We start from the raw sequence: 13,345 nt of genomic DNA, 5'->3' as shown, positions 1-13,345 counted from the left end.
TTGGTTTTCAACGTCTATAATGTGTATTCCAGTCTTCTTTAATGACCCACCGGATGTGATAGCCACAGTTTTATCATGGATAAATATAACGCCAAACCAGCTACTATGACCAAACATCATGTTATAACTCAATCTACCTTTAGACGGCACAACCTTCAGCATTTTATGGTCAGTGAAAAACAAATCGCAATAAGCTGATATGCAACAACCTCGTATATTGTTCCCGCCAGTTTTAATTATCTTCTGAAGATCTAATTTCACATTAATGATGGTTCTTGCTGGATCTTTCATCATTTCTTTTTCAACATTGTTAAATTGTTTATTTATTTGAGTTCTTATTTGTTGAATATGTGAAAGATTTTGTTTCTTCCTTTTTCCGGAGTCTAGCCGTCTAGTTTCTAATTCTTGAAAGTCCGTGGATGTCTTGGTGACTTCAAACCACCAAAGAGATTCGGATTTAGAAATTGGAACTCCTTTATTATTTCGGGGTGCACAAATGACTCCTTCACATGAGTCTATTTCTGAAAGTCTATCTTCAAAATGTAAACAGTCCGTAGATGTCTTAGTGACTTCAAACGACAAGAGAGATTCGGGTTTTGAAATTGGTGCTATTTCATTATTTACGATTGCACTAATGACTTCTTCACATGATTCTAAGTCTGAAAGTCTATCTTCAAAATTTAGAAAGTCCGTAGATGTCTTAGTGACTTCAAATGACAGGAGAGATTCAGATTTAGAAATCGGTGCTTGTTCATTATTTCCGATTGTACTAACGACTTCTTCACATGGTCCTGAGACTAACGGTATAGTTTCCAAATCTTGAAAGTCCGTTGATGTTTTAGTGACTTCAAACGACACAAAAGTTTTGGAATTATAATTCTGTGCTAGTTCAACATTTTGAGTTGCACACATGGCTTTTCCACATAACTCGGAATCTAACGGGCTAGTTTCCAAATCTTGAAAGTCCGTGGATGTCTTCATGGTCTTTATGACTTCAAAGGACAACCGAGATTCGGTTTTTGTCATTGGTGCTAGATCATTATTTTTGGTTTTTGAAATTGGTGCTAGATCATTATTTTTGGTTTTTGTAATTGGTGCTAGATCATTATTTTTGGTTTTTGTAATTGGTGCTAGATCATTATTTTTGGTTTTTGTCATTGGTGCTAGATCATTATTTTTCGTTTTTGTCATTGGTGCTAAATCATTATTTTCGGTTTTTGTCATTGGTGCTAGTTCATTATTTTCGGTTGTAGAAATGATTTCTTTATGCTCTGATTGCCAAATATATGTTGATATTTTGGACATCGGGATACCTGAAATATAGAAATATGTAACCTTAAATAATAAACTGGATATTTTCGTTTAGTCCCATGATAGATGGTTTATTTCAATTTAAAAGTTTTTCCTCGATGTAAACAAATATATTGATATAAGAAGATGTGGTCAGGTATGAGTGCCAATAAGACAACTCTACATCCAGTGCAATTTCAATTAGATATAGGAAGATGTAGTATGATTGCCAATGAGACTAATCTCCATTCAGGTCACAATTTATAAAAGTAAAAGATTATAGGTCAAAGTACGGTCTTCAACAAGGAGTCTTGGCTAACATTGAAAAGCAAGCTACAATGAACCTCAAAACATATTAATGTAAAACAGGAAAACCAACGGTCTTATCTATATAAATAACGAGAAACGAGAAACACTTATGAACCACATCAACAAACGACAACTACTAAACATACATAACAATATTACGTCACATGTTTAGATGACATTACTTTACAATGTGACGTCACTTGTTTAGATGGCATTACTTTTTAATGTTACGTCATGTGTTTGAATGACATTACTTTACAATGTTACGTCATATGTTAAAATGACATTACTTTACAATGTTACTTCACATGTTTGAATGGCATTCCTTTTCAATGTTACGTCATATGTTTAGATGGCATTACTTTACAATGTTACGTCATATGTTTAGATGACATTACTTGAAAATGTTACGTCATATGTTTAAATGGCATGCCTTTACAATGTAATGTCATATGTTTAAATGGCATGCCTTTACAATGTAATGTCATATGTTAAAATGGCATGCCTTTACTATGTAATGTCATATGTTAAAATAGCATTACTTGATATCAGCCAAATTCAACTTGTTATACTGGTCAATGTTACTTCACATGTTTGAATGGCATTCCTTTTCAATGTTACGTCATATGTTTAGATGGCATTACTTTACAATGTAATGTCATATGTTTAGATGACATGCCTTTACAATGTAATGTCATATGTTTAAATGGCATGCCTTTACAATGTAATGTCATATGTTAAAATAGCATTACTTGATATCAGCCAAATTCAACTTGTTATACTGGTCGCTAGACATTATAAAGGGCGTTTTTTTCTGAAAATTTTGATATTTTGTTTGGACTTGCTTAATTGATTAATCACTACCATGTAGTAATGATCTCTTATCAGACTTGTGTGTATGTTTGGCAGGGTCAATTAGGATGTAAAGTCAGGGTATCACGATTTCCCGACAAATACAAGAACAACGTAATATCCCAAAAACAAACTGATATATCCTTATAACAAGATTTTTTTATGGTGGCATACTGTGTTAAATTAGTGTAGTAGCATACAATTATAACAATCAAGGCGTTCATAATTAATAAAAGTCACACAAAAAAAAGTCATAGGACATAAAGTCACAAATTTGATAGGACAAAAAGTCACAGAACAAACAGGCACAAATTATTTTTTGACAATGGTTTGAATATATATACAAGAAAGATCCGGAAATATTTTCTTTTTATTGCATACATTCATTTCTAAGTTTAAGACATTTTCATAAGTCCTGATAAAAGAAAGTTTATTAAATTGTAATCCTGCAAAGGATTTATTTCATGGCACCATGAAGCCATTTAGATACAAAGCCACTTTGACAAATTGTTTTCATGACAATTATTTGATCATTATTAGAATTTATTAAATAAATAATAATAAAAAAGTTGCCTTTTATAAAATATTTCCAGAAGAAAAAAAAAATGTCTTATAAACATTAGAGTGTTTTGACATGAATATCAATAATGTGGTCATTTTTATAAATTTCCTGTTTACAAAACTGAATATTTCGAAAAACTAAGGATTTTCTTATCCTAGGCATAGATTACCTTAGCCGTATTTGGCACAACTTTTTGTAATTTTGGATCCTCAATGTTCTTTAACTTTGTACTTGTTTGGCTTTATAAATATTTTGATATAAGCGTCACTGATGAGTCTTATGTAGACGAAACGCGCGTCTGGCGTACTAAATTATAATCCTGCTACCTTTGATAACTATTAACACCACTGGGTCGATGCCACTGCTGGTGGACGTTCCGTCCCCGAAGGTATAGCCAGCCCTGTAGTCAACACTTCGGTGTTGACATGAATATCAATAATGTGGTCATTTTTATAAATTTCCCGTTTACAAAACCTTGAAGATTTAAAAAAAAACTAAGGATTTTCTTATCCCAGGCATAGATAACCTAAGCCGTATTTGGCACAACATTTTGTAATTTTGGACCCTCAATGCTCTTTAACTTTGTACTTGTTTGGCTTTATAAATATTTTGATTTGAGCGTCAATGATGAGTCTCGTGTAGACGAAACGCGCGTCTGGCGTACTAAATTATAATCCTGCTACCTTTGATCACTATTAATACCACTGGGTCGATGCCACTGCGGGTGGACGTTTCGTCCCCGATGGCATCACCAGCCCAGTAGTCATGACTACGGTGTTGACATGAATACCAATAATGTGGTCATTTTTATAAATTTCCTGTTTATAAAACTGAATATTTCGAAAAACTAAGGATTTTCTTATCCCAGGCATAGATTACCTAAGCCGTATTTGGCACAACTCTTTGGAATTTTGGATCCTCAATGCTCTTCAACTCTGTACTTGTTTGGCTTTATAAATATTTTGATATGGGCGTCACTGGTGAGTCTTATTTAGACGAAACGCGCGTCTGGCGTACTAAATTATAATCCTGCTACCTTTGATAACTATTTGTTCAAGGAAAATAATTTCAAAACTGAATTGTGATTTTCTGTCCTACATTCAATTAGGAGAGTCTGGATGGGGTATACAGAATAACTGAAATTTGGGTTGAAAATGTTTTTCATTGCAATTCTGCAATTCTGCTATTCAAATACCTTTATCTTTAACCATTTCTAGGAGAACACTAAGACAATCTTTGTGACCAAACAGTGAAGCCAAGAAAATCGGTGTTAGTTCCTGGCCAGTACAAATGTCAAGTTGAGCACCATATCCCACTAAATAAATAAGGATATCAGCATGACCGTTCATTGCAGAAGTGTGGAGAACACTGTAACCTGGGAAGATCTGATGGTTTATATGTGCTCCGTTCTCCAGTAGCAGTATAACGCATTCTAAGCTGTTCACATTTACAGCTGAAATTACAATGTAAACATGTTTATTATATAAAAAGAGAGAGAGAGAGAGAGAGAAAGGGGGGGGGGTAACCGTACAGCATTCAATATTATAATGTTGTCTGTAGTTAAGCCATTTCAATTGATATTTGATCATATTTTGAAGTGTGTCGTTCTAGGTTGTGATGTTACACTATTGTTTCAGATAAGGGTGAAGGTTGGTACCTATTTAAAAAAAACGTTTAAACCCACTGCAATTACAAAGGCAGGAAGCTAATGCTCAGTAGTTGTCGTTTGTTGGTGTGGTTCATAAGTGTATTTAGTTTCTCGTTTTTTTATATAGATTAGACCGTTGGTTTTCCCGTTTTAATGGGCCATTTATAGCTTGCTGTTCGGTGTGAGCCAAGAGTCTGTGTTGAAGACCTTACTTTGACCTATAATGGTTAACTTTTACAAATTGACTTGGATTGAGAGTTGTCTCATTGGCACTCATACCACATCTTCTAATATCTATGATAGAAACCACTATAATCTTCTCCATCCCATAAAGTCCTTTATTTTAGGTCGTTAGTTTTCTCGTTTGAATTGTTTTACGTTTGTCATTTCGGGCCTTTTATAGCTGACTATGCGGTATGAATTTTGCTCATTGTTGAAGGCCGTGCAGTGACCTATTGTTGTTAATTTCTGTGCCATGTTGGTCTCTTGTGGATAGTTGTCTCATTGTCAATCATACCACATCTTTTTTGTTATATTTAGTTACCTTCCCAGAGAGGAACAAAATTTTCCTTGGTTGTTGTGTTAACATTGGCAGAATATCTAATCAGGGTTCTGCAACATTCAAAATTGCCACCTCTGGCTGCCAGTAACAATGGCGTCTCTCCTCTCAATAATGTTTTACACTCCACATTTACATCTAAAAAAGTCCATTTATAAAAAAAAAACTATTTGTTTAACCAAAAGTTGCCCTAGAAACTGTTATAAACAATGTCATTATTGCTGTTTCCTCTTATAAATATTCTATACCAGGAGCGGATTCAGCCATTTTAAAAGGGGGTCCTAACACAGGACAAAAGGGGGGTTCCAACTACATGTCCCCATTCAACTGCATTGATCGTTCAAAAAAGGGGGATCCAATCCCCGGATCCGCCACTGTATACCTTTTATTCCGTAAGGAACAAATACTGTAATATTTGTTCAAACGGAAACAACATTTATTATAGAATAATTCTTCCACTTGGAACTCATGTAGGAATTTCTATTCCGTGTCACTACTAGTGTGGACACAGATGAGTGTTGATAGTTTGTGTTACTAGATTTGCAGTGTTTTCTCCACCTAGTTTATGATTGGTTGTGCCCCAACCAGATTATTCCTAAGCTACCTGTTTGTTATCTCATATATTAAGCTTTTTTTCAATGAAACATTCATCTTATCACAGAACTGCTTCATATTTGTTTAGGGACCAGCTGAAGAACGCCTCCGGGCGCGGGAGTATCTCGCTGCATTGAAGACCCATTGGTGGCCTTTGGCTGTTGTCTGCTCTATGGTTGGGTAGTTGTCTCTTTGACACATTCCCCATTGTCATTCTCAATTTCATCTTACATTTTCAAATAAGTATTAAGCAAAAGCTAAAAATTACTACAGTAAATAATACGGTAAATTTCTTGTTTATAATAAGCAGACACATGATGACGAGTTGAATACTGATAAATTAATTACAAGAACACATGTCCACTACAGCGGTTTTATCAAGATGTAAAAATTACTATCATATAGACTATTAAAGTCAGGGTTGTATAGTTTTCGCATAAAACTTATTTTACTGCAAAACTTTAATGGTCACCAAACATGACATCATTATTTAGATAGTCAATTATTATCAGGCGTATTGTATGATCAAAGTTAATTGAATAAGTCATCCATCAGCATAAGTAAAATTTCACCCCATCCACACCCCCCCCCCCTTCCACCCCCCCCCCCCCCCAATTTGTTTTAATGTTTTAAAGTTGTACTACCTTGCCTCAGTAAAAAGTCTAAACAACCATTGTTCCCATGAGCAGCAGCATCATGTACTGGTATCCATCCCTTGTTGTCTTGTACATCTACTGGATCACCTGAAACATTATTTCATGCTTTAAATACAGTTAAGGATGTACTAAAGTGAGTTTTAGTTATTTGTGTCATATGTTCGGACTCCTTGGTGTTTTCCCTTAAATTCAGGGTAAAAAATGTTGGCCCATAACACCCATTTTTCTTTACATATAAGACTTTATCAACATGTTTAGCTTATTTTGTCCCTTAACTAATGCTCTACCAACTTATAGTATCAATTTTAATAATAAATTTTTGATTTTTTTAAATTTCACGTAAGTACATTCTAAAAACTATATGATTCCAATTCACAGTGTTCGCATAATAATATGGGTTAGCCGTAGGTATTGTCTACCAACTGAATAAAGAAATTAGAGGACTTTAAAAAAAAGGGGGGGCAAATTTAATTCTATCATCCCTATTAAAATACATATAAGTTAATCAAAAACAAACTGACAATATTATGTAAGAAGATCCTGCTCCACATGAGATACCCGCATTCGTCACAACTCGGCAGATTCCGTACCTCCATCTAACGGATAGGTGGATAAATGCGGAGTCACCCAAGATTTGCCGACTCTTGTTAAAATGAAGATGCATCAAACGATAGCTGATTTGTATTAACTCTTATCTAACCCTAAAGCCCAGATCACATAATGGATAGTACGAACGGAGGCCGAACGGATATTTTTTTCAGTCCGTTCATGTCCGTTAGACGTCCGTTCATTTCCGTTTCATGTCTGTCCAGCGTCCGTTTTATACGTCGACGTCCGTTCTGTCCGATGGAAAATTTTGATCATGTTCAAAACTTTGAACGGACGTTCAACGGATGTAGTGTCGTTTGTACATCCGGTAGAGTCCGTTTTTTAACAATACTTGTCCGTTCCGTTTCCGTTTTGTATCCGTTACTTGTCCTTTGTTCGTCCGTTAGAGGTCCAGTAGACAAATTCACCAACGGAGACTACTACCGGACGTATCGTACTGGTATGGATAGTAAACCCTATATTGACAGAAACATGTGCCTATGCCAGTAACACGGAAACTTTTTGATTGTATATGCGATGTACATGTATTATTAGTGTCGCTTTTAATTTTTACTATATCTTGTTCATCGTTTTTATCCAGTTCGCTTCCGTTAGGTATCCGGGGTTGTTTTTTTTTCGGTACTCGTCCGTTGCATGTACGCTCGACATCCATTCTGTCCGGTGTCCTATAGCCATTCTTCCCAAATGCCAATTTTCCGAGGGGAAAATTGGCATGATCCAACTTTTCCCACTCAGCGTTATGGGGGGAAACCAGGATCAGGCCAATTTTCTCCCTTGTAATATAACGTTGATGTCAGTTCGAAATTTTTATCCAAAATTAGCAACATTTTTATTATTATTCTAGCGGTACCAACCCTTCATTGTATTAATAAACATGTGTTATATATACATGTTTATATTTTAATGCTGTCTGTTCGGTATTAAATGAAAAATTAACTAATATTAACAAACAACATAATTGTACTGCATGCTCAAGAAGGTGGCGGCTTTAAACATTGGCTTCACTAAAAATGTTGGTATGGTACACAATAATCACTTAGCATCGGTATAAGAGAACTCTCAGTTACTGAAACCAATTACAACTATTTTTAAGAACCATATTATTTAATAACGAAATGACTACTAACGATTTATTTTGTATGAGACATTGCTACATTTCATATAAAAAAAAGCATGCAGAGACAGACTTCAACTGCGAAACCATATATATTTAGTATGGGAGGGAAATGACGAGATAGATAAGACTATTTTGTTTTTAAGCTTTACTTGCATCATTGAAATGCAAGTTTATTCGTCTTACTAGCCTGTTGTCAAAAAAACTAAATCTGCAACGTGAATTGTTGTGGCAATACATATTAAAAATGTTTCTTGGCTTATAATGAATTTCAGCCAAAACGTTTTGGCATTTCAAAGCATGAGGGTATTAGTATGGAGTATACAAATATAGCAAGTTTTCGTTTCAAAAGAATGCATGTAAATGTCAGCATAATGAAGATTCGGAATATTAGACAACATAACACAATAAAATTGCAATTACAGACGGACTGATGAACATGTAGACAGACGGATGGACACGTGGACACATTATGATATGGTAGTCATGTATAGACCGACTAGTGGACACATACACAGTCAGGTATAGTAATGCAGATTGGTGGATATGTAAACTGACTGGTAAACATGTAGATAGACTATCGAACACGGGGACAGACTGATGGATATGTAGACAGAATAGTAGACACAAAGACGGACTGGTGAATATGAAGTCAAACGTGAAAATGCATACAGACTAATAGACACATAGACAGACCGATGAAAATGTAATCGGACTAGTGGACAAACACAAACTTGTGAAAACATATCCAGACTGTTGAGAATGAAGACAGACTATCATAAAAGACTGGTGAAAATAAAGACCAATCAGTTGACACATAGACAGAATGATGAACATATATATACAGACTTAAGTTAATGTTAATTGACAAAAAATATTTGTCAGCGTAAAAATCTAATTCTAACTCTATTGTGTTTAATTTTCAGACTTGTATAAATATAGTGAAATCTATACTATGGGGGAAATTTTGGCATTGGGAAATGTGACTATATGTATACGTATTGCTAAATTTCCGAGGGGGAAGAATGGCAATGATCCAAAATTTCCCCGGGGGAAAGATTGGCTCATGCCAGTTTTCCCCCGGGGGAAAACTGGCATGGGGGAATAATGGCTATATAACACCGGTACGTTTCCTTTTCACGTTTGTTGCATATCCGGTGTGTGTCCGTCATGCATTCGTTACGGGTCCGTTTCGTTTGGTCTGTGCATCAACGGACTCCAAACGGAAAACTCTTTTTGTTCATCCGTGAGACGTGCGTTCGTGCTATCCGGTAAGATGTGACCAGAGCTTTAGACATCACAATATCCGAAAGCCATCAGTCATATAAATTTTCTAACCTTGAACTTCACCGAGTGTTACATTTTGAAAATGTACAAAAGAGGTACAAGTATTAACAACAGACATTGAGAATTTCAAAAGCTCAAATATAAAAATCTTGGGTATTAAATCGCCTTTAAATAACTTCAAATAAGGGGTCCATTAACAATTTCGGTCATGTTGACTGATTATATCAGTCTGATTTGTAGATCTTGTCTTGATTTTGTTATTTATTATAGCTCTCAAGGTAATAGGCAAATATGAAATAAATGGGGAAAATAATTGTTTACAGGCAGACGCTGTCTGAGAGTTTTAATGTCGATAGACAGAAAGAAGGTCTTTTACAATTTGTTCCGTCATATTTTCTAAGTTTTTTTTTAAGATAAAGACAACAATGCATTTTAGCCATGTGTTCTTTATTTAGCCATGTCGGCCATGTTTGTGGGCAAGCAGGTTCAACGGACACATTAATATTCTAACCTAGAATGATAGTTATGACCAAGTTTGGTTAAATTTGACTAGTCTTTTATGGGAAGATGTTTGTAAATGTTATCGGACGACGACGAACGATGGACAACGGACACCAATTGAGGGATGAGAAAAAAAAAACCAAGAAAAGACATTTGGGAGTCAACAAACCAAAGTTCAATCTTGAGAGCAGAAAAACTAGAAGTCATCAGCTATTCAAGGATCAAAATAAACATCCCCAAAATAATAATCATTGGTGCTGGAAAGGAAAAAACTAACCATGCCATACTAGCTGCCATTCCGACTGAAGCACATGTGGCCTGGTGTATTTCTTTAGTTTCTATTGAAGCACATGTGTTCCGGTATATTTCTTTGGTTTCTATACTAAAGCACATGTGTTCTTGTATGTTTCTTTAGTTTCTACTGAAGCACATGTGTTCTGGTATATTTCTTGGGTTTCTACTGAAGCACATGTGTTCTTGTGTGTTTCTTTAGTTTCTACTGAAGCACATGTGTTCTGGTATATTTCTTTGGTTTCTACTGAAGCACATGTGTTCTGGTATATTTCTTTGGTTTCTACTGAAGCACATGTGTTCTGGTATATATCTTTGGTTTCTACTGAAGCACATGTGTTCTGGTATATTTCTGTTGTTGCTACTAAAGTACATGTGTCAGACTCCTGGTATGTTTCTTTGTTTCCTACTGAAGCACATTTGGCCTGGTATGTTTCTTTGCCATCCATTACATAGCATTACTATTAAATTAAATTAGATGTAAAAAAAATATGTGGTACCGTATGAGAGCCAATGAAACAACTACCCACCAGAGTCCAACTGACGAAGATAAAAGCAAATATAGGTCTCGGTACGGCCTTTAAGAACGACAAACATCCGATGAGCCTTTTAAAGCTTACTTTGCCGAATGAGTTTTGCTCATTGTTGAAGTCCGTATGGGAAACTTAAGTTGTAAACTTCTACGTTATTTAGTCTCTGGTGGAGAGTTTGAATCTTCTTTATTTTTAGAAGTTATAAATTATATGTACAAATCAAATGGCTCGCACTAGAAACAATATTTACAACTCAACAGAAGTATGTAAGATATTCTATATTGATGAAGGTAAATCCTGTAAAGCGATTCGGTCGCATGGAATTCAATAAACTTGTGTTGTTTTCATTTTCTATTATGTACAATTACAAAGCAGCAAATTAAAAAAATAAACTATGGTAAACTAAAACAGAGGTCCAAAGAGTATGTATAAATTTCATCTGGATCTATGTATATTGTCAACATTGAATTTAAAAAAAAGATGTGGTACATGATGATTTTCAATGAGACAACTCTTCACAAGAGACGAAATAGCAAAGAAATTAAAAAAAATATAGCCCCCCCTTTTTTTAGGCCAGTCAGCGGGGCCCCCTATAAAAAAGTGGTTCCGCCACTGATCATAAATGACATGTAAATCATATCTTATAGCTGATAATGTTTGCTTTTTTTGTTATTGTTTTCAATTAAGATCATATAAACAAATGGTATAAAACAAATCATCATTATTTAAGGGCAATAACTCAAAGATAGACTGGCAGTTTTGTGTAGATAGACAGACATCTGTGCACCTGGCAGATGTTTTCTATCTATATATACAGGGGCGGATCCAGCCATATTTAAAAGGGGGAAGAAAGCCCATATCGCATTGTCAGCTATAAAAGGCCCCGAAATGTCAAATGACCGAAGGTAAATCAATTCAAACGAGAATGTAAAGCCTCGGTCACACCTTACCGGATAGCACGAACGGACGCCTAACGGATGAAAATAAAAGTTGTCCGTTGACAAAATTGTTATCCGTTGGGAGTCCGTTGATGTACTGACCGAATAAAACGGACGTGTAACGGATGCATAACGGACACACACCGGATATGAAACGTTCGAGAAACGAACACGTACCGGACAGAACGGATGTCGAACGTACATCCAACGGATGAGTACCGCATAAAACGGACACCTAACGGAAGCGTACCGGATAAAACGGATGAACAAGATATACGGAAAAAGCAAAGGCGACAATAATAATACATGTAAAACGCATATATATTCAAAATGTTTCTGTGTAACTGATTTTGGTTTATTCTTCAAAATTCCAACAAAGGGCAGTGTCTGGCCTGAATAAGAACTGCTTTATTGTGAAGACGTGCCTATACTCTAAGATCGATTATGAATAATAAGAATTCATGAACCTTTAGAAATCTGACATACCAATAATTGGAATTTCTGATGCGAAATTTTCAATTGGCATTCATCCGTTTCAGATCCGTTCATCATCCGTTTTATCCGTTATACATCCGAAAGAAGTCCGTTTCTCATCCGTTCAACATCCGTTTTATCCGTTAAACGTCCGGTAGAAGTCCGTTGGTGAATTTATCTTCCAGACCTCCAACGGATTTATAACGTACACGTAATGGATACAAAACGGAAACGAAACGGACGAGTACCGTACAAAACGGACGCCTAACGGACATTTTATCCGTTGGACGTCCGTTCAAAGTTTTGAACATGCTCAAAATTTTCCACCGGACATAACGGACGTCGACGGATAAAACGTACGCTTAACGGACATGCAACGGATATGGACGGACGTCTAACGGATAAGAACGGACGTCTAACGGACATGAACGGAATGAAAAAAAGTTATTCGTTAGGCGTCCGTTCGAGCTATCCGGTAAGGTGTGACCGAGGCTTAAGCAAATAAAAAGACTCCAATTTGAATGAATAAACTGTCCCGATGTCCCGATTGGCCTGTGTCATAGGACATTTTAAAATATGTAACGTAAAGATATAAATTTGCATTTTGACGTATCCCCCCCCCCCTCCCCCCCGGAAATACATCAGTATTTGTGTTCGTACGGTATAAGGTATATACATGTACTTTTAAACAATTGTGTCACATTACTTTGCCCTAATTGGAGAAAATGTGTCATATATATAGAACATTTATTATATACATGAATATACTGTGAAACGTAAAGATATTTGCATTGTAACGTCATTCTATTCCGGAAATGCATCAGTATTTTTGCCCTTATAAGGTAATGCACTTTTAAACTATTGTTTCACATTACTTTGCCCTCATACAGAGCCTACCAAAAACTGTTAATATTATTCAACATAAATAAATTATTTATTGAAAATAAAGTTTCAGCACACTCAAAATGGTTTTATTTATCCGAGTCAGTTATTTTGTTTACCAGTTTGATTTTGTGTGCCATTTTTTGTTTGTTTATTATACACGTGATCACATGTAATACTATGTCATCTTGCAAAACCCACTTGATGTCAATGACAGTCGTAACTGTAAAAAACAATCAAAGGTAT

General features: G+C 35.5%; 1 protein-coding gene across 1 annotated transcript; it reads right to left on the bottom strand.

Moving 5' to 3' along the window:
* Nucleotides 1-3,996: 3,996 nt before the first annotated feature.
* On the bottom strand, nucleotides 3,997-10,721 carry LOC143052074 (ankyrin repeat and SOCS box protein 3-like). The gene is made up of 5 exons (XM_076225044.1): nucleotides 10,365-10,721; nucleotides 8,380-8,383; nucleotides 6,459-6,557; nucleotides 5,206-5,358; nucleotides 3,997-4,466 (listed from the first exon to the last, which is right to left on the bottom strand). Exons 1-5 carry the CDS (start codon nucleotides 10,719-10,721, stop codon nucleotides 4,201-4,203), a joined length of 879 nt encoding a protein of 292 aa, XP_076081159.1. The 3' UTR covers nucleotides 3,997-4,200.
* Nucleotides 10,722-13,345: the final 2,624 nt, after the last annotated feature.

This window comes from Mytilus galloprovincialis, chromosome 11 (assembly GCF_965363235.1).
Source record: "Mytilus galloprovincialis chromosome 11, xbMytGall1.hap1.1, whole genome shotgun sequence".
NCBI lineage: Eukaryota > Metazoa > Mollusca > Bivalvia > Mytilida > Mytilidae > Mytilus > Mytilus galloprovincialis.
The sequence above is the reverse complement of the archived record's forward strand: the minus strand, read 5'-3'. Positions and strand labels throughout refer to the sequence as shown.